This window comes from Botrytis porri (genome assembly GCF_014898465.1).
Source record: "Botrytis porri strain MUCL 3234 chromosome Unknown BPOR_003, whole genome shotgun sequence".
NCBI lineage: Eukaryota > Fungi > Ascomycota > Leotiomycetes > Helotiales > Sclerotiniaceae > Botrytis > Botrytis porri.
The window spans coordinates 1,769,061-1,787,651 of NW_024066077.1; the positions used below are offsets into that span (position 1 = coordinate 1,769,061).

The 18,591-nt window shown below is 43.3% G+C and overlaps 5 protein-coding genes across 5 annotated transcripts; 4 read left to right on the plus strand and 1 right to left on the minus strand.

Moving 5' to 3' along the window:
* Positions 1-2,248: 2,248 nt before the first annotated feature.
* EAF01_002586 (uncharacterized protein) lies at positions 2,249-4,458 on the plus strand (the record flags this gene model as incomplete). Its single annotated transcript, XM_038910839.1, has 2 exons — positions 2,249-3,084; positions 3,300-4,458. 2 exons carry the CDS (start codon positions 2,249-2,251, stop codon positions 4,456-4,458), a joined length of 1,995 nt encoding a protein of 664 aa, XP_038773761.1.
* Positions 4,459-6,687: 2,229 nt separating this feature from the next.
* On the plus strand, positions 6,688-9,771 carry EAF01_002587 (uncharacterized protein; the record flags this gene model as incomplete). Its single annotated transcript, XM_038910840.1, has 2 exons — positions 6,688-6,780; positions 6,838-9,771. 2 exons carry the CDS (start codon positions 6,688-6,690, stop codon positions 9,769-9,771), a joined length of 3,027 nt encoding a protein of 1,008 aa, XP_038773762.1.
* A 3,401-nt stretch (positions 9,772-13,172) lies between these two features.
* On the plus strand, positions 13,173-14,812 carry EAF01_002588 (uncharacterized protein; the record flags this gene model as incomplete). Its single annotated transcript, XM_038910841.1, has 6 exons — positions 13,173-13,258; positions 13,338-13,436; positions 13,501-13,626; positions 13,677-13,766; positions 13,830-13,919; positions 13,984-14,812. The coding sequence occupies 6 exons, from the start codon at positions 13,173-13,175 to the stop codon at positions 14,810-14,812; spliced, it is 1,320 nt and encodes a 439-aa protein (XP_038773763.1).
* On the minus strand, positions 14,214-16,775 carry EAF01_002589 (uncharacterized protein). Its single transcript, XM_038910842.1, has 4 exons — positions 16,434-16,775; positions 15,406-16,379; positions 15,100-15,356; positions 14,214-15,038 (listed from the first exon to the last, which is right to left on the minus strand). The coding sequence occupies exons 1-3, from the start codon at positions 16,756-16,758 to the stop codon at positions 15,147-15,149; spliced, it is 1,509 nt and encodes a 502-aa protein (XP_038773764.1). The 5' UTR covers positions 16,759-16,775; the 3' UTR covers positions 14,214-15,038; positions 15,100-15,146.
* A 186-nt stretch (positions 16,776-16,961) lies between these two features.
* On the plus strand, positions 16,962-18,382 carry EAF01_002590 (uncharacterized protein; the record flags this gene model as incomplete). Its single annotated transcript, XM_038910843.1, has 2 exons — positions 16,962-17,774; positions 17,828-18,382. 2 exons carry the CDS (start codon positions 16,962-16,964, stop codon positions 18,380-18,382), a joined length of 1,368 nt encoding a protein of 455 aa, XP_038773765.1.
* Between the last annotated feature and the right edge of the window lie 209 nt (positions 18,383-18,591).

Consider the following 18,591-nt stretch of genomic DNA (forward strand, 5'->3'; position numbering starts at 1 on the left):
AGATGATCTTAATCAAGTTCAACTAATCAATGAATTATTGTATCAGTGTCAATAGAGTAGTTTTGACTACCTACTTATCTGACTCTAACGAATCAATAGAAGGATAGGCAGGTAGGTAATCGGCAATTGTCCTATTGTATTTACTATTGTTGAAATGGTTAATTTGAAAAGATGCTGAGTAGGTAGGTAGTTGGGTACTGTAGCGAGTAGGGTAGACAAGTTTAAAGATTAAACGATAGGGGGTAAGTCGATGGCTTTTTGATACATTTACATCCGTTGATGATAGTCTTCGTGATTTGTGGTTGATTTGGTGTGGATTATTCTCAAGAAAACTCAAGAAAACTCAGAAAACAACAGTAATGGGGGATCATAGCTGAGCAATCACTAGCATAATAAACAAGTTGTACTGTTTTTCCTGTCAAGTTGCGGCTTTGTGGTCACTGGTTGAAGTTTCTTCTGTTCAGTGGTTGAAACTTGTACTTCCAAAGAATGAATGAATGAAAATGGATGGATGGTTTCACGGTTGAAGCAACTAAGTAGGAGGTACCAAGTACTAGGTATTTACTGTATTCCTTCTTCGTACACTACAAGATATATGACTAAAGACAGCATTTAATATAAGAAGTGTGGCAGCATTAACAAAGCCTAACAAAGTACCTAATAGTACCTATTACCTACCTATAGAAGAATAACGATGACAATCCTTCCCTTCCTTAGTGCTTCAATATATTAGATAAATGATTGGTCTAGAGGCTTCAAACTTTACCTATCAAAAGAATGCGGAGGAACACAGGTACATATACTCCGTGGGTACTAGGTACTAAGTATCTAGGCAATCTTACTTTTTGTGAATCCATCTCATCGAGAATTCTACTGAAGATAGATAAAAGGGGAGAAAATCCAATGGACGATTTCTTCCACTCCTAGGAGGCTAGAATGAGATCGTTGATCAATCTGCAAGATTATCTAGGTATGTAAGCTCGGTAAGGTCCTGACTGGCAGTGACTGCAGCTAATCCTCGATCTTTGACTCATAATCTTTACAGCATTGGGAACAGGGAGCGAATCAATCATCAATTATGTCAATTGTACTGTTTCTCATGATTCCGGGGTAACTAGGTAGGTAACTTACCTACCTGGGTATACAACGATTCGGAATCGTGTTTCTTGAGTCAGTCCTTTCAAACTTCGAATCCTTACGCACATTAGATCAGAATTCCATCAGGTCTATAGACTCTAGACTCTAGAGTAGAGATTCCAGTATCTATGTGCTAGCTACTTATCACTACCTATTACTACAAATCAAATCATTCTCCGAACCGCATTAGGGACCAAGATCAGACATATCTGTTCGTGTTTGATCAATTGATCTTGTTTGTGTTCGATCGACTCTATGGCTCTATTACAGGTTCGAGGCTAACGGTAATGAGTTCAACGTATTGGGAAACGCCGAAATTGAAAAACTCCATGACTACTTCGTATATTTCTACATGTTGGAAAGGGTTTCAATACCATGGTACCAAGTACTGAATGTAAAGTTTCAGCTATTTGGATATTTTCCAGGGGGTGCGTTTTGTTCTCAGTATTTCCTCACACCTACTTATTAAGTACTAACTAATGCTGATGTTTTATCGCAGAAAGAAGCTTTGATATCCACTACCTAGATACCTAGATACGAGCCCGGCTCGCTCGGCTTAGATATGTTCATTATTTGGACCTATTTGGACCTACGCTCCACAGTCTCGCAGTTTTATGTTTTTTCTAGCAATTGATTTGACTCGTTAGTGATCAGTATTTACTGTTCCTCTCTCTAATGAGGTTAATCTGCCTCGAGTCTGCTGAATAAATGACGTCGAGATTGTGCCCTCCCGCTCACGGACCGGCTCGAAAGATTGATACAAGGCCCGACACTAGAATTTAGAGGCAGTGCTACCTCTACCTAGTGGTTAAATTTCCGTGTAGAGTCACAAGTGAAGTATTGAATTTGTCCATCTCGACGTACTAGTTGCTTTGCACGCACCTCTATGCAGTTTAGGTGCAATTAGCGTTTCCAAACGGTCTTCTTTTCGATCGAAAATGTTCTGTCTGCTCATCAATTAAATGCAATCTGGATGTCACGATATGTTGATACTTCAATCGATATTTCCCCTTGGCACTTTTTGATATTCCACAGTAGATGCTCTCCAGAATTCAGGAGCTCAAAATTGTTGGTACATTTACAAATGCTCGTGTGCTAACGACTTCCAACCATGGGAGACACAACAAAAGAGTCAATACCTAATAAACTGGATCATGTTCACACTGTGAAGCAGCCCAAAACGCGGCCACCGGCTGGAGTTCGCGAGAAGATATTGAGGAAGCCCTTACCATATTATAGCGGACCATATTCCGTTGGACAAATGGACATTGAAGTACCCGTGCGAGAACCAAGGACAATCTCCAATATCAAGAGACAACATAAACATGTCTTAAAGCTCGAGACGGTCCTGTTCAGTGTTTTCTACCCTTCGAGTTTTGGGTCCGGCGACGGGGTCTCTCCAGAAGGGGAAAGGAAATGGAGTCGAGCGACATGGCTACCGAGGCCTCGTGTTGAGGTGGCAAAGGGTTATAGTAAATTTGCAGGCCTTCCTTCATGGCCTACTATGGCATTCTTCGGCATGACAACTGCCTTCACTAAACTGCCTGCTTTCCGTAATGCCAAGTTGGCAAAACATTGGCCGCCCGAAAATGCTCGAGAATCTGAATTCGGATACCAGACGAAAAATAGCGCGGGAGAACCTCCACCAGGAGAACCAGAGTCACCATGTTTTCCATTGTTGATTTTCAGTCATGGCCTAGGAGGAACGAGAACCACATATAGTTCTGTCTGTGGGGAATTTGCCAGTTATGGATTTATAGTTGTGGCTATAGAACATCGAGATGGTTCGGGACCACGTACTTTCGTTAATTTGCCAAAGATGGGCGATAAATTTGGATCACAGAATGTAGACCATTCTGACGAGGCGAGAGAGAGAGGCTATGAGAGATTTGATTATGTTTTCCCAGAAGGAAATGCCAGAGACACTACGCCAAATAATGAAAAAGGGTAAGCCAACCCATTTACAATTGATCGAGGGTTTAATAAGACCCGGTAAAATCAACTCTGAACATCCAAAACATGTTAAAGGATTTCGGGAAACATAAATTATAATCAAGTAGAGCTTTTTACATTCTACTACTAGCGATTTACACAATACAAAATACACATTCGAAAACTCGGATGCAAACACGGATTCACAAATGCTAACTCGACTCTTGTAGCGTCGATGAGGAACTTCGCTCTGCCCAAATACAACTCCGCCTTGCTGAAATCGAAGAAGCCTACTACATCATGACACAAATTCATGACGGACATGGCGCCCGAATCGCCGAAGCCAACCTCCGGCAAAGTTCTCCCGGTCGTGTCGGTGGTTCTTCCCGTGGTCTAAAAGGTGTCGACTGGCAGAGTTGGAAGAACAGCTTCCACCTCCAACAAGTTACCATGCTTGGTCATTCTTTCGGTGCCGCCACTACTGTCGAAGTTCTCCGCTCCCAAGCTGAACGATTCCCGTACATTTCGCAAGGAATTCTGTATGATCCTTGGGGAGGCGCAATTCAAAAAGCAGATTGTGCTTCAGAGCATCTCATTCACAATCCTCTACTTTGTATCAACAGCGAGGCATTTATGTATTGGCCTTCCAATTTCTCTAGTATCATGTCACTCTGCCGCGAAGCCAAATCACAAGGTACGCTGTGCTGGCTTCTCACTGTCCGTGGTAGCGTACACATCTCGCAATCTGATTTCTCACTTCTTTATCCAAATGTTAGCAGTTTCCTGCTCAAAATGACGGTCAATCCACGGAGAGCCATCGACTTGAATATTAATGCCAGTCTAGAATTTTTGAAAATGGTAATGCCGAAGAGAATTAGCGCCATGAATAGAGGCACTAATGAGGGGTTGCTGGAGGTCAAGCAATTAGATGAGTTACCACATGTGCATCAGCCGAAGGAGAAATATATTGCGGGTAGATTGAGAATTCCACATGAAATGCGCATTCGATTAACACCGCAATGGATACGGATGACGAAAGGGAAGACGAAGAACTGTCATGAAAGGTGTGCTTGTAGGAATGGGAGACGGAAACTAAAGAAAAACATCGCGACAGATCCACAGGGGAAAATACTGTCGGGCTTAGAAGAGTTAGAAATCGGAGACGAGATTTGGATGCATGTTGCGCCGACGGCGGAAGAGCTGAGGCAGCATGGGATTGGGGGTAAGAATGGAAATCAAAGTGCAGCTACTGAGAGGGATAGAGATGAGGGGAATAGCGACGGTATGGTTCATTATGAAGGGCCAGGGGAGGGAGCGCAACAGAAGAATGAGGGGGGTGGGCTGGCAGGCCATAGGGGGATTGAACAGAGGATGATGGATAGAGGGTGAGAGGTAATGAGTAGGAAGGATTAATTTATTATTAATTTCAGGTTGGATTTTGTAGAACTATACAAGTTAATATGGTAAAGCAAAGCAAAATAGATGTAGATAATGAAGCGGTAACTAGGTAATAGTTACTATTTTTCTTGCATACACGTAATATAGTCAGTCAGTCAACTGTTCCCAAAACCATTATTTTCTTTCATCACTGGAGAATTGTTGACCTTATCAATTTCTCTATTTCTATTTCTATTTCTATTTATATTTCTATGCACAGTACACACAATTCTATAGATAAAATGACCACACCCAATGAAACCAAAAACCCCTCACTCATACCCACTTCGTAACACAAAACCTCCTCCTACCGGTATCTATCTAATAATAATAATAATAATAATAATAATAATAATAATAATAATAAATGCCTAACAAGTATAATAACCTTGGATTGGAACTCGGAACCCGGAATTCTCAAACATATGAAAAAAACTTGGCAAAACCTTCGGGGCGGGGTAGGGCAAATATATGATGGGGCAAATATATTAGCGGGTGTAAAAGCTTATGAGTGTCTACTGCGTCGTCCATTGTAGTAAAATTGTAATATCAGAATCGACTTTTCCTTCCAGCTTTCAGGGACATCTACCCCGTGTTCGGAACGGGCCGCAGGTTGGAGTGTGTGACTGATATTAGGTGTGGGGAAATCGAAATTTGGATGATTGATCAACAATGTAATTGTTTATGCTTTGTGGAGCGGTTGTATGTTGTATAGGATTAGTTGCATAGGGAGGTAGGTAGGTAGGTAGGTATGTATGTATGAAATGAATCTTGGAATGAGATAAGTTAGCATAAAAATATATATGATATCCATGTCTACATCCATGTCTACATACGCACAATAATATACCGAGCTGAAATATAATAAGATCTTACATACCGACTAGGTGGTCATTAGAGCTGGGAATACACCGGTACTGTACATCCAGACCTCCAGACCTCCAGACCTCCAGACCTCGACACATCGACACATCGATCCTGGCGTCGATCATTCTATGCCCATTTTTTCTCGTGAATCCGTAAATGGCATTCTGGGAAGTTGCATTCCACGCAGAGGATGGGGGTGGAAAAAAAGAAAGGGAAAAAGAAAAAGAACTTTCGATTCTCGCAGCAGACGGGTGGATCTGACTGAACCCATGTTACCGATGATACTTACGAAGGTAGGGAGGGGAGGAGGTACATGACAATTGGATAATACCGACCTAACCTACTATCTAGGTATGTGCATATATGCAAATCTATATTCGGTATAAATAACAAAGACTTAACCCTTCTCCATCAAGCGTCATTCAACCTTAAACATCCACATCGCCGACACTCATTCTCATTTGGTCCTCAGAAAGACTACTTCGTACAGTGACAACGAAAATCATACGTGCAGCCAATATCGATTTCAGCACCTGCGCCAAGACTGAACACAACACGAGCGAAAAGTATCGATGAAAGACAAGGTTTTTTTCTCAAACTGTGAGCTTCTTTCACCATTTGTTCATTTGTCCACACATGTTACCCTCGTTACCTCATTACCTGTCCTGTTTACCTGTTACCACTTCAATTTACCAATCTGTCTAGGTAGGGGTGGGGAGAGAAAGTGTCCAAAAGAGACAGAATAGGGAAAGGAACCTGTTAAATCCTATCGATCTGGAGCACCTAGAGAATCTGCAAAGTATGACTGGTATTTGTCAAGTGTTTTTTTCTTTATTTACATCTTTTTTCCATCCACTCACAGGTGCGATGTGTGGTCTTGATCATATCGTATCATATCACATCACCAACAAAACATAACATAACATAACATCTCTCCATCACGAGGTAGCATCAACTTTCTTTACTCTCTACTACTATTGCATCAGCAGTAGATTTTCGATTTCGCTTTTGATTTCCATTTGATTTTGATATTCCTGTCACTATTCCGTAAATTCGCGTTTGCGATTATATTGTGGAAAAAAGAGAAAGAGGAGAAGATAATTCTTGGACAATCTCACTGCTTTATATCAATTGCCCTTCGCTACTTATTACTAGATACCCTCACAATCACCATATCATAATTCGATACCCGCATTCACTACTCAGAGTCATTTGATGAGAGCTGCGCCGAAACGCTCAAATGTGTCAAGCGCTTCAGTAACCCTGTCCTTGAATTGATCATCTATCACATTTTAATTCAGGTACAATCTCGAAATGAATTCCAAGGAGAAAGCGAAACATGACCGCTCGGAATCAGCACGGAGAAACACACTTGAACGTATGCTCGAGTTAGAGAACAGGAGCAAGGTACGCAAAAGAACATCTCACATAGCCAAGTATTATTGCCTAACATACATGAATTAGCTGCAGCGCATGCAAGCCTCGACAGCGACAGTCAGTCAACCGCTGCGTAATAGCTTTTTTCGCGAGAGGCGTCCCAGCAATTCTAATGTATATACCAACTTTCCTCCCGAACATCCTGTCCCCTTCAGACAATCAGATCGAGCAATGACTGCTCCAACATTATCCGTGGCGGTGCCTCCTGCGCAGATATTCGACAAACCTAAAACAGCACCCAAAACATCGAAAAAGGTATTTGTAGTTGAGCCGGTGAAGGAAAAGTCCCCGCAAATTGTTGCAGATGTAGATGCAGACGATTCTGATGCATCCTCGATATGTCGGTCGCCGGCTTGGGATGGTGGTGATGGCAAGCAAAGAAGAATGGCAAAGAAAGAAGCTCAAGATAAGCGCAAGAAGGAAGAAGAGCGGTTAAAAAAAGAGAAGGAGAAGGCCGAAAGGGAGACCCGAGCCGCGGCACAAAAACAAAAAGGTCGATTGAGCAAGGCGCCTCCAGCCAACAAGCGCCTAAGTAAAACGATACCCGCAGTTCCAGTGGGTCGAGCCAGTTCTGAACCTGCAGTACAAGTTGCGCCGGAAATAATAAAATTGAGTCCTGATCCCGATGATGGTAGACGATCAAGGCGAACGAGTTTGGATCTTGGTCTCAAGAAACTTATGTCTTCTTTCAGATCCAGATCCAGATCCACAAGCATTTCTGCGGATGCAACGCCAAGAAATCAATCAACCTCGAGTTCTCCCACCTCGACTGGATTTATTGGAGGTTTAAAATTGCAACAATCGAGTGAAGCTGCGACTCAAAACGAACTCCGAGACGGGAAATCGTCAAATAACAGACCAGCTAGTCACAGTAACAAACCTAGTCAGAGTCGACCACCCATATCAATAGAGAATTCTCGATATCGCACATTGGACTTGATGGCTCCTTTTGGAACCAGTACACCCGCTGTCGAACTCCCAACAAAGTCCCAAAGTGAGGACTCCTATAGCCCCCATACTCTGAAAAGGCCGGAAGCCAGTGAGCAGCCGGCTAGTGATCTAGAGCCAATCATGAATAGGAACCCTCGAGCCCGAAAACCGAACGAAAACTCGAGATTGGATCATGTTACAGAGTCAACAGTGAATCATGAGGCTAATTACAAGCCTCAATCGCCGTGTGCTGCTCCGCCATCTCCAGGCTTTAGATTCGGTTTGGAAAACACCCCATCATCAACCCAAAAAGTACAAGAACCTTTGTATTCCCAGGGCTTTAATATATCTCCTGAGGATACTAACTCTGAAAACGACGACTATTTTCCAACGCAAAAACGGCACGGCAAACAATGTGATCTAAGTAGCTCAACCCGTGATATCAAATTGGACGCCGCTCCGATAAAGGAAGTCATGAGAAGAACGCCGTCAATTCATAATGCGACTGGGCGTAGTACGTCGATTTCTTGGGCCAGAGAAAATGTGGAAGTAGTGGAGAATGAGGAAGATTTTCGGGCATTCATAGACGGTGAAAGCGTTCCTTCGGATTTCAGGCTCACTGCGCAACCATCCCAGAGCAGCATTCAACCAGAAGAGGGTATGTTCTCTAGGCGCGAATTGCAAGTCCCATCTTTCTATCCGAGCCCATTATCACTCCAACCCAAAGGAGCCAAGAATGGTACAGCGAATGTAAATCATAGATATTCGTCTGCCCCAGACTCGCCTTCTCTACAAACTTCTCATTTGGATGAGCCTCTTAAAAAGCTACGTTCGCAATCTACCCTTTCGCCACGTGCCGCTGGTTTCGACAGCAGATCTGCACTCCCGAGTCAATCTGCTCGGAGAGTATCAGAACCCGAATACTCATCTCCCACCTTTTTGTCGCCTCTAGAGATCAATCCTGTGCCACAGCAAAAGCTCCCTCCCCAAACGGCTAACCCAACTTCACCTCGTCGCCAGAAGGATCGCAGATCCAGCTCTAGATCTTACACAGGATCTAGCGAGGAATATCTGAGTTTCGATGAGCAGTCCAGTATCACAACCCCAGCAGTTTCAAGACCACAATCGCAGAAGGGTCCTATTGCATCTAGTCATGATACCGCATCTCGCAAGTATCACAAGGTCAAAGATTCATGGAATCAAACTCCGATTCCAGTTAAAATCAAAGATGAAGAAGATATTGCTTATACGCTAAGTGGCCAGGCCACTCCTACTTCACAATCTGCAAACCTTCATGCGTCTCTAGCTTCAGCAGATCCCAACACAGATGCGGGAGTTGCCGATCTTCAACGGAGACTTAGTCTGAGTAAGTCATCCTCGACTACTGCACTGCAACACACTTTGAATTTCCTACCAGAGCTCAAACATCAACCATTGCGTCCACGACAAGGTCCGGGAAAACGACAAAGTAGTGAGGGAAAGAATGTACCTGGGAAGGGAGATGTAAATGGGCACGGGAACGGGGGAAAGCCAAGACGAGAATCGGCATCTACCTCTGCTTACGCGCAATACAACGATTCCAAAAACTCACTCATGTCATCGTCTGCTCTCAATGGAGGCGAATCATCTAATTCTAACAGCAATTCGAGCTCTTCTGAGAAAGACAACAGTAACGACAGCAGCCAATATCTTCGATCAGCCCGTCTCGCGATCCCACCCAGAAATGGTCCTCGCATGTCCAACCAACTCGCAGCCTCTTCAGCACAGAGTCTTCATAGTAATGGACAAGGTGGAATTGAACCAATGGCAAAAATGTTTGTTATTTGTTGTGGGTGCAACTATTTCCATGATATGCCGAGTAAACTCTATGAGTGTATGGCGAAACCAGAGGCGGTAGTCAAGGATGAGGGATTGGGGGTTAGTGGGGTAGTTAGCACGAGGGTTAGCTGTCCTTGGTGTGGACACGGAATGAGTACGAAGTGTTGTGAGGGGTGGGCTGCGGTGGTGGTGTTGAAGGAGAGGATGCATTAGGGTGTTATGGAAGAATGGATAGGCGGAATGGGAGAATGAGAGGAGGGAGTTAATGATTCATTTTTATGGGTGAAAATCTTAGCGTAGGGTTGGATGGTAGATCATGGTTTGAGGATTGACGAAAAACTTGGATCTGTTTCAAAGTTGGTAATGAGGGATTCAGCTCGTTTGGGTTTGGGCATGATAGTAGGAAAATATTAGACGCATGGTATGATATGATATGACAGCATTGCATGGATAGATGGATATTGAGGGAGGGTGAAAAGGGATTTCACATGGACAAGAGCGAATGGATGATTTATCTGTCAAATGAAAGGATAAGATGGGATACAAGATTTACGATAATGATACGCATATACGTGGGGATATAATTGAGCTATGGGTTTTGGTTTGTATACAGTTTTTGTATATGGAGATGGTTGGAGAGGAGTGGAGAGGAGGTTTTAGGTAGGGGCTGAGAGAGTGTGTGGGGCTGTTGGGGTGGGTGATTGTGGTTGTGGAAGGACTTGAGATTGGGGGACTTTGTGGGATAGGAGAAATAGTGGTATTTAGGTAAAAGCAGAATATCCAATGATGAATGAATCGATGAGTCAATGACGATTTTATGGATACATTGATGAAGAGAGAATTGGGTAATGTGTGATGCAAATCTTAGGTATAGGAAATGGATATACGGATATCGATAGTAGAAACTCCAGTCTTTTTATCCCAAGATTCTATCAGAGATCGATTGTAAATAGACGTCACACTTTGTGTGTTTTCTTAGAGTCCTCTGTCTAGTGTCTTCCATCTAATTTATAATAGCTAGCTAGCTAAGTATACATATTTGCTGATATAGGAGACAAGCAGAAATATATCAGTGTGCGGATTTCTAGACTCGATCTATTTATTTGTTTATTAGTATCATCACGTTGAAATGCGGATTTGGAGTATACATACTTGCGTGGAAGTTTGGATTGTTTTGATCAGAATAGTGAATTCCAGGATGCAATCGGAACTTGAAGTGGCTTTTTGGGGAGGAGGTTGACTTTGGATGATGAGATGTGAATGCTTACTAAATGGGCGGTCGGAGTATAGTTCTCACATGGAAAATGGAGAGGAGGGACTTGCTTAGATGCGGCTTTGGGGGTGTTTTAAGCGAAGGGGTTTGGGGAGAAAGGGAAAGGGAAAGGAAAGGAAATTTGAGAATGTTGGACAATTTAAGATTTGAAAGTTATGTTGAGATCGGATTCCAGGTTACTTGGCCCGCTACGCCTGTCAGGCTGTCATATTTCATGCCAATATCTTGTGCTTCCCAATCGTATCACTTGGCGCTTTCACTCTAACATGTGTCTGGAAGAAAATGGTCACTGGTAGAGATCCGAATGAGCAGCCTTAATAAACCCAGCACCCCTTTCGCGATCATGTAAATTGCATTTTGAATTCGGCAATCTGGGATGACAGGAAAAAACAGCTACATCAGTGATACGGATATTCTTGACACCGAAACTCCTAAGTTCATGATCAACAACACCTTGGTCGATGGGTTTCCCAAGACGGACGGTTCCGCAGGATCTGGAGGGTAGATTGTTCGTATTAGTTTTGGTTTGATGGAAAGATCTCGATAAGAGGCCCAACTTATGGAATCCTGTCGGACTTCTCTCTAAAATCATCTTATGCATCACCTCCTCGCTATTTCGAGGCATAGGCCAGGGATAATCTTCCCCTATGATATCTTTCATTCCGTCACCGTTCATTAGGATATCATCTACATATTGACATCCTTCACGCAAAGCGACGAGATCCAGATCAATGGAGAGGAAGTTCAGGTTGATGAGTGGCTGCTCAAGAGGATTGGTAGAATTGAGTTTTAAATCTCCATTGCGCGAGAGAAAACGTAGTAGATCTACGATCACGGTAAGTTAGAATCTGGTGGGTGGCGTGGGGATATGTCACTGGAGGCATCGCTCGTGCAGGGATTTGACTTTGATGTGATCTTACGACCATCTTGAGTATTCAAATTCGAGATCAGCTATACGATATTGTGATAGAGGATTAAAAATGAGAGCTATGTGATTAAGGGTCTGATTAAATTGTTGGAGGTGGACGATGAAGTGAGTAGTTGAGGATGGAAAATACTCTCACTCTGCATCTCTAGAATAGATGAAGCCTTCACCATGTGAAGTCTGTGACGTCTTCTACATTTTCGACCTCGCGAAAGTCTCAATCGATTATACCCGATGCTCACCCGCGACAATCCGAATCGGAATATGGGGAACATTCATCCCTAACCTCGCTTTCTCTGTGTGGTAGTATGGAAAGGATTGCTGCCAAAGTAGGCAAACTATTAAACCCGTCTTTTCTCATATCCAGATGTCGCTCGCTACCGTCTCGGCACAAATTATCAGCAACTCCAACCGACCGCTCCCCATTGTCCCGTCTACACACCGTATCAACGCGATGGTCTCTCTTCAATTAACGGTAACTATGGGCCCGATCCAAATTATGTCCGATCAAGCTTCGTTCCACGCTCCTGCGACTTGAAATGCTCAGGCCGTGCATAATATTTGGCATGAGCACTGGAGCGGAAAAGTCACGGCGTTTACGAGTGAAGTTGTAGACGATGATTCTGTACAGCCGAGGAGTTTTGGGGGAGAGGTTCTGGGAAAACAGGAAGGCCAGCTGGAAAAATTTGTGGGAAATGTTGCGGGAGAGCTAGCGAATGTCAAGCATGAGAGAGTTAGAAGGGAAGCTATTGGTAAGTTTTGTGTCTTTTTGTGCGTAGGTAGTTGAGTAATGTGAAGCTTATGCTGTTTATAGAGATCTTTAGGAAAGTCGATAATGGATTGACAACGAGAATAGAGAAGATGATTGCAGAGTTTTCAAATCTCTGAGCAATGAACAGGCGATAGAAAGGTTGATTTATGCGTCTGGTCTAAACGATTGTTGTTTTATATCGCAACAAGAAGTTTGTCTCGATAATCTATATCTCTAATAAATCAATCTCAAGGTTTTAAACTGTACAAGAGTCTCGCGATACTTTTTGTTTGGCTGGTTCATTTGTGTTATGGCAAGTTTCTGAGATTACAAGCTCGAGATCTTTGTGAGATTTAGAATTGCATACCTCTTTTAGATTATAATGGCAAGAAAGTACTGGGATTAGATCACTTAGCATTGATAAAAGTGAGGTGATAGCTTAAATATTATTTACCTGAGGAGGGTAAGGGCGACTTTCTCTACTCCCATTCCGCATCGGGATATGTCAAGTATCAGCCTTCCCTGACTTCTGGTCTTCAAATCACCACCTTTCAAGAATCCTCTTACTTATATCAAAAAGGCAATTCACGAATTTGTCTTTGCATTTGCTTACTATAACATTGTACCATTACATCAACTCTATATTATTCAAGCATAAGCTACAAATGGACACATCAGAGTGGAGTTCGAACCTTGCGGTGAGAAACAAGGAACCTATAGTCACCGTGAGAGAGATTCTACAAGATTCAGAGTGAGTGCAACGATCTTCCAGAACAACCCTTGTTGTCTATACCACTGAAATGAAACCACTAATCTTCTCAACTGCACAGTGTCGACGACCAAAAAATAGAACCATGCTCTTCCCACAGTCCTCGCAAACGCAATCATTACGAGGTGGAGAGAAACTCGATTATTACTCCATCGATCCGGTAATTCTCAAAACAATATAGGGGCATTGCAGTTCGTTTTGACACTGTTGACACTTTCAACCAGAAAACCAAGCAACGAGAAGGAACAAGTTTCGCCAGCAAAGCGCCAACGCAATGATAGGTGCATGGAATCAATTCGCCTACAGACAGAGTACAACGGCAAGAGTCGAGGGACCATTTTCATGGGAGGGTAGGTAGAATTGGAGAATGTCTGTGCATTTAAAGCTGATTATCATGCAGAGAGATTGCTGCATCGAAGAAGGGCAACGAAAGAATTCCTGATACGCCCAACATTGGGAGACGATTTGAGGGCTTAAAAGTGACGTTGTCGTAAGTTTTGCTCATTTTTAATAGCCCAAACAACATTTTGATTAATGCTAACATAGATACCAGGAGATCAGCACCACCACCATCACCTCCGTCTGATAGCAATGAACCGGAGTCTTTTAGTACCAATGAAACTACGTCCATCGAGGCAAACATGTAAGCTAGATACTTACTTAGGGCTTTGATAGAGACTTCAAGCTCTAACTTGCCTAAACCTTAGACTCCCCATAGACACACTTAGTCCCGCACTAGCACATCTTAGCTCTGCGCACCGCGAAAACCCCAGACCAATTTCTATTTCTAATAGCTCTGAATCTCGTCATTATAACTACCACAAACTCGAGAGTAACTACGAAAATCTTCCACAAAATACTTCCGAAGCTCAAACTTTCAAGGAACGCAGCGACAAGTACGAATATAAGCCTAATAACACCGAACCGAAACAGAATTGCGAACACATCAGCAACACCTTTGAATCTCTCTTTCCCATAGTCGAAGATTGGATCGAGCAACAAAGGACTCAATTCGATATCGTTACTGAAAGAATCAATAAAATTTTGAGCTTGATACAACAAGGCGAACGACTACTACAGAACGCCATGACTTCCGAAAACGCTTCTCGATTGGAGCTTCTGATCGACAGAATCACTCATGTACTCGCAGGAGATTTCAGGATTGATGATTCTAGCTCTGCAGTACCCAATTTTCCACCAGAGAGGGATTTCGTCGCCCAACTTACAAACGTGTTTGTGTCAACCGACCCTTCCCAGGCTTTGGAAGAACTCCAACAATTCGCCAACATGAGATCAAACATGGGCGTAAGTTTGAGTGAGAAAGAAGGAAGGTTTATCAATACCATTAAAGCTCTCGGCGCTACACACACAAGGCTCAAGGAGGAATGGAACATGCTCAACTTGAAAGAAGACAAGGCAAATTTCAGATTCATGCTTGAGATGAATTCCTGTGAGCGAGCAAAAGTTCTGGAAAGGGTTTGGGATTTGAGGAAAGAAATTGCAAACTTCTACATGTGTGCTGACACAAGAAGATGAAGTAAATTGTGACATGCGACAGAATGATGTAAAACTGGAGTTATTGGGCTGCTTTTCGCGAATATATTTATACCTATGAGCTTAAGCTCGTTGATGTTGGAGTAGTGAGGTGGGGCGGGGCTTCTATTGATGTAGCATCATTATCTTCGACTCTGCAGGGCATGCACCTTTCTCTGATCTCTTTCTGGGTTTTTGGTCCAATAAGAGAAGGGTCTACAGTGGCCAGCTAGAAAAGATTAGTTGTCACATATCATGAATAGAAGATCAACAGTTATCAAAAATCATACGCTGATAGGAAATTTTATAATGTGCACATTTACTTGGTGTTTTATTTTCATACAGTGGTAAGAACACTGGCATTCTTATACCACGTCAAAAGAGGATTCTCTCCGTTCTTGGTCTCCGTCTGTTCCACATAAGCCCATCGGTTCAGAAATTCTTCATGTGATAACACTTGTGTGAACTTTCCTGTAATGGCTCTGTATACATTATCCATGACAGCGAAGTCAGTAGGGAATAATATGTCGAAATATCCTTGATGTACCTATATGCCGTTAGCAATGATGAAAGGGACAAGAGATATTCATGCTCACAAAAGGCGTCGTGACAGGAACTGTTCTCCTTTTATATCTCGTCTGTACAACGGGTGCATTGACTCCCTTGATCGTGTCCGGCAGCGAATGAAAATCACTTGTTACTAATCTATGTGCTGGGAAATACTCGGCGAGAATGTCAAAGAACTGCATGAGTCTCGTCGGTATATATTCTGGCTGACTGAGATTCGGAGCGAATGGCATATTATTCCTCAAAGTCTTCACTAGTTTGTTCTGCGGAAGGGGGTGTGGGTATTTTCCATTGGTAGCAGCGTGTCGTACGCGAAGGAATCTAGATGCTATGGGATCGATGGTGGGAGTGTAGAATTCGTAAAAGTCGCCGGTGTTGGATATCAAGACGGTGCCCTGAAGGGGTTCTTCGGTTACAGGGTCGTATCGAATAGAATCGTGAGCAAAGTTGTCGAAAACTTCCATGGCGAGGAAGAAACATGGTGACGGTACTATCCGGTTCCATTCAAAGACTGATTTGTTGATAATCTCAACTTTAGACGAGTGTCCTCGAGAATTGGCATTCCGTAGCAGGTGTGATTTCTGGAGCGATGCAAGATTGCTAGATATCTCAATGATCTTAAACTTTGTGCGGGCATAGACCTCAGGTTCTGTGGCGCGAATGTAGTCGAGTATATTGAGCATGAGAGTACCATTCCCTGCACCCATCTCGTAGATTATGAGATCGTGGTATGGGTACTGCGATATTTTGTAATTATTGATCAGATACCGGGCTATAGCTTCACCATAGTAGGGTCTGAAGAGCTCCGTTGGTGTATGCCATAGTTGGCGAGTCTCATTAGGAGACTTGAGATCCAACTCGTCCTCAAACTCTGTGTATCGTTGCCCCAGGAGACGGTGAAAGGCTGGTTCATCTTCGAGCGAGTTGAAGTCGAAAGGTTCGCCAGGAGTGAAGATAACGACTTGCTTTGAGAAGTAACCATAAGACGGATTATATAAACTGTCTGCGAAACGTATTAGGAAATCTCACGGTATATCGACGACTAGATGGTGAATACCTTCGATGAAATCTCGCGTGAGCATCTTCACACGCCTTGGTCTTTCTCTTCTCCCCCTCAACTGATCCGCTGTAACCATGGGATACTTGTTGAATTCCTCCATCATATCTATCGGAAAGATATCCGTTCTCTGCTGCCAATGGCTTTCATTCTTGCTTGTTTCCTTCACTCCTCTACCCCTCCTACTGGTGGTCGACAAACATCTCAGCTGCGAACCATGCCCGTTCCATGCTCGAGGAGACAACGAAGAATGGGATCGCAAAACCTCACAGTTCTTATGTCGGAATAGCTGCCGAAACAGTTGTGCCACAATTGGGGAGTCCATCGACAAAAGTGTTTAAACTCTTCTGTGTGTTTCTTGGGGGACCTCTGTCGCAATGCTGAGTTCTGGTTGGTCCAAGCTTCTTCCGCAAAGTTTTGCAAGGATATTGAAAGAGTTGACCTGTTAAAAATCACATCATCAACAAAATGATTTTGTTCACGACTCATCGTTGAAATAGTAATGATGGTGAGAATACCAAGGATATAATGTCTCTGAGCAATCACCCCAAGGCATATGGCTCTGCAGCAGTTGCAATTGCATTCGTCGCAGGAGTTCTGTTGACATTGGGTTTCAAGGATTTATATCCTGATTTGGAACGAAGATATCAAAGACGGCGAAAGGGAACTGGAACTGGAACTGGAAATGAAATCATTACATCTGATTCATCTTCATCTGATCTAAGACCGGTTGGCTCTAACCTACCTCCACTAAGGCTAGAAGACCGTACTCGGAAATCAGTTGTCGGATTGCCGAAACCTCTAATCCCAGAAGGAATAGAAGGATGTATTGGAAATACGCCATTATTCAAAATCAAGAGTCTTTCCGATGCAACAGGATGCACTATTCTTGCAAAAGCGGAGTTTTTGAATGGGGGAGGAGGAAGTCCCAAAGATAGAGTAGCATTGAATATGATTTTGATGGCAGAAGAGGAAGGATTCCTGAAACCTGGCCGAGGCGACACTATTTATGAAGGCACGGTTGGATCAACTGGCATTTCACTTGCAACTTTAGCACGTGCCAGAGGATATAAAGCATACATTTGTATGCCTAATGACCAGAGTACAGAGAAATCGGATCTTCTGCATCATTTGGGAGCCACAGTTGAACGAGTCACCCCAGCACCTATCACTTCTACTGAACATTTCGTCAATCTGGCAAGACGGAGAGCAAAGGAACATACGGCCTCTAAAACGGATTCCAGTAGAGGGTTCTTTGCTGATCAATTCGAGTCTCGTGCAAACTACCGGGCACATTTTCAATCTACGGGACCTGAGATCTATGCCCAGACAGGAGGTGATGTAAGCAACCAAACTTCCGGAATTCAACATACAATTTAGCTAATGACGTTTAGATTGATGCATTTGTGGCCGGTGCTGGGACAGGAGGAACCATATCAGGCGTAGCGCTCTACTTAAAACAAGAGCAACTTATGGGACAAGATCTCAAAGTCGTACTTGCAGATCCAGAGGGGAGTGGCCTTTACAACAAAGTTAAACATGGCGTCATGTTCTCTTCAACGGAGAAGGAAGGTACAAGACGTCGGCAGCAGGTTGATACTATCGTCGAAGGGATCGGAATCAATCGGTTAACGGAGAACTTCGAAGCTGGGCGAGAGATCATCGATGATGCCGTGAAGGTCACAGATTTGCAAGCACTCAAAATGGCGAGGTGGCTAGTAGAGAAGGATGGTATTTTCGTTGGGAGTAGCAGTGCTGTCAATTGTGTGGCAGCTGTAGCAACAGCTTTGAAATTAGAAAAGGAGAGTACGGTGGTTACTATCCTTTGTGATAGCGGAACGAGGCATTTGAGTAAATTCTGGAAGAAGGTGGGAGAATTGGGCTTAGAGGAGGAACATGATAGCCAAGATTTACTGGCTTACTTACGTCTTCGACCCACCGAGGAATGAATATGGTGATAAGCTCATCGAACCTTCACTCTTAGCAAGAAAATATATGGCAGTTTGGTTTTACAGCTGAAAGGTCATTCGTACATTTTCAAATTGGGTCACGCAATAAGCCTACTTTGATACAACTTTGGAACATATGATAGACCTTTGTTGCTCGACTTCGTTGCAAGAAACCTAGTCGGTATTTGCCTCTTGCGTCTAGGCAATGA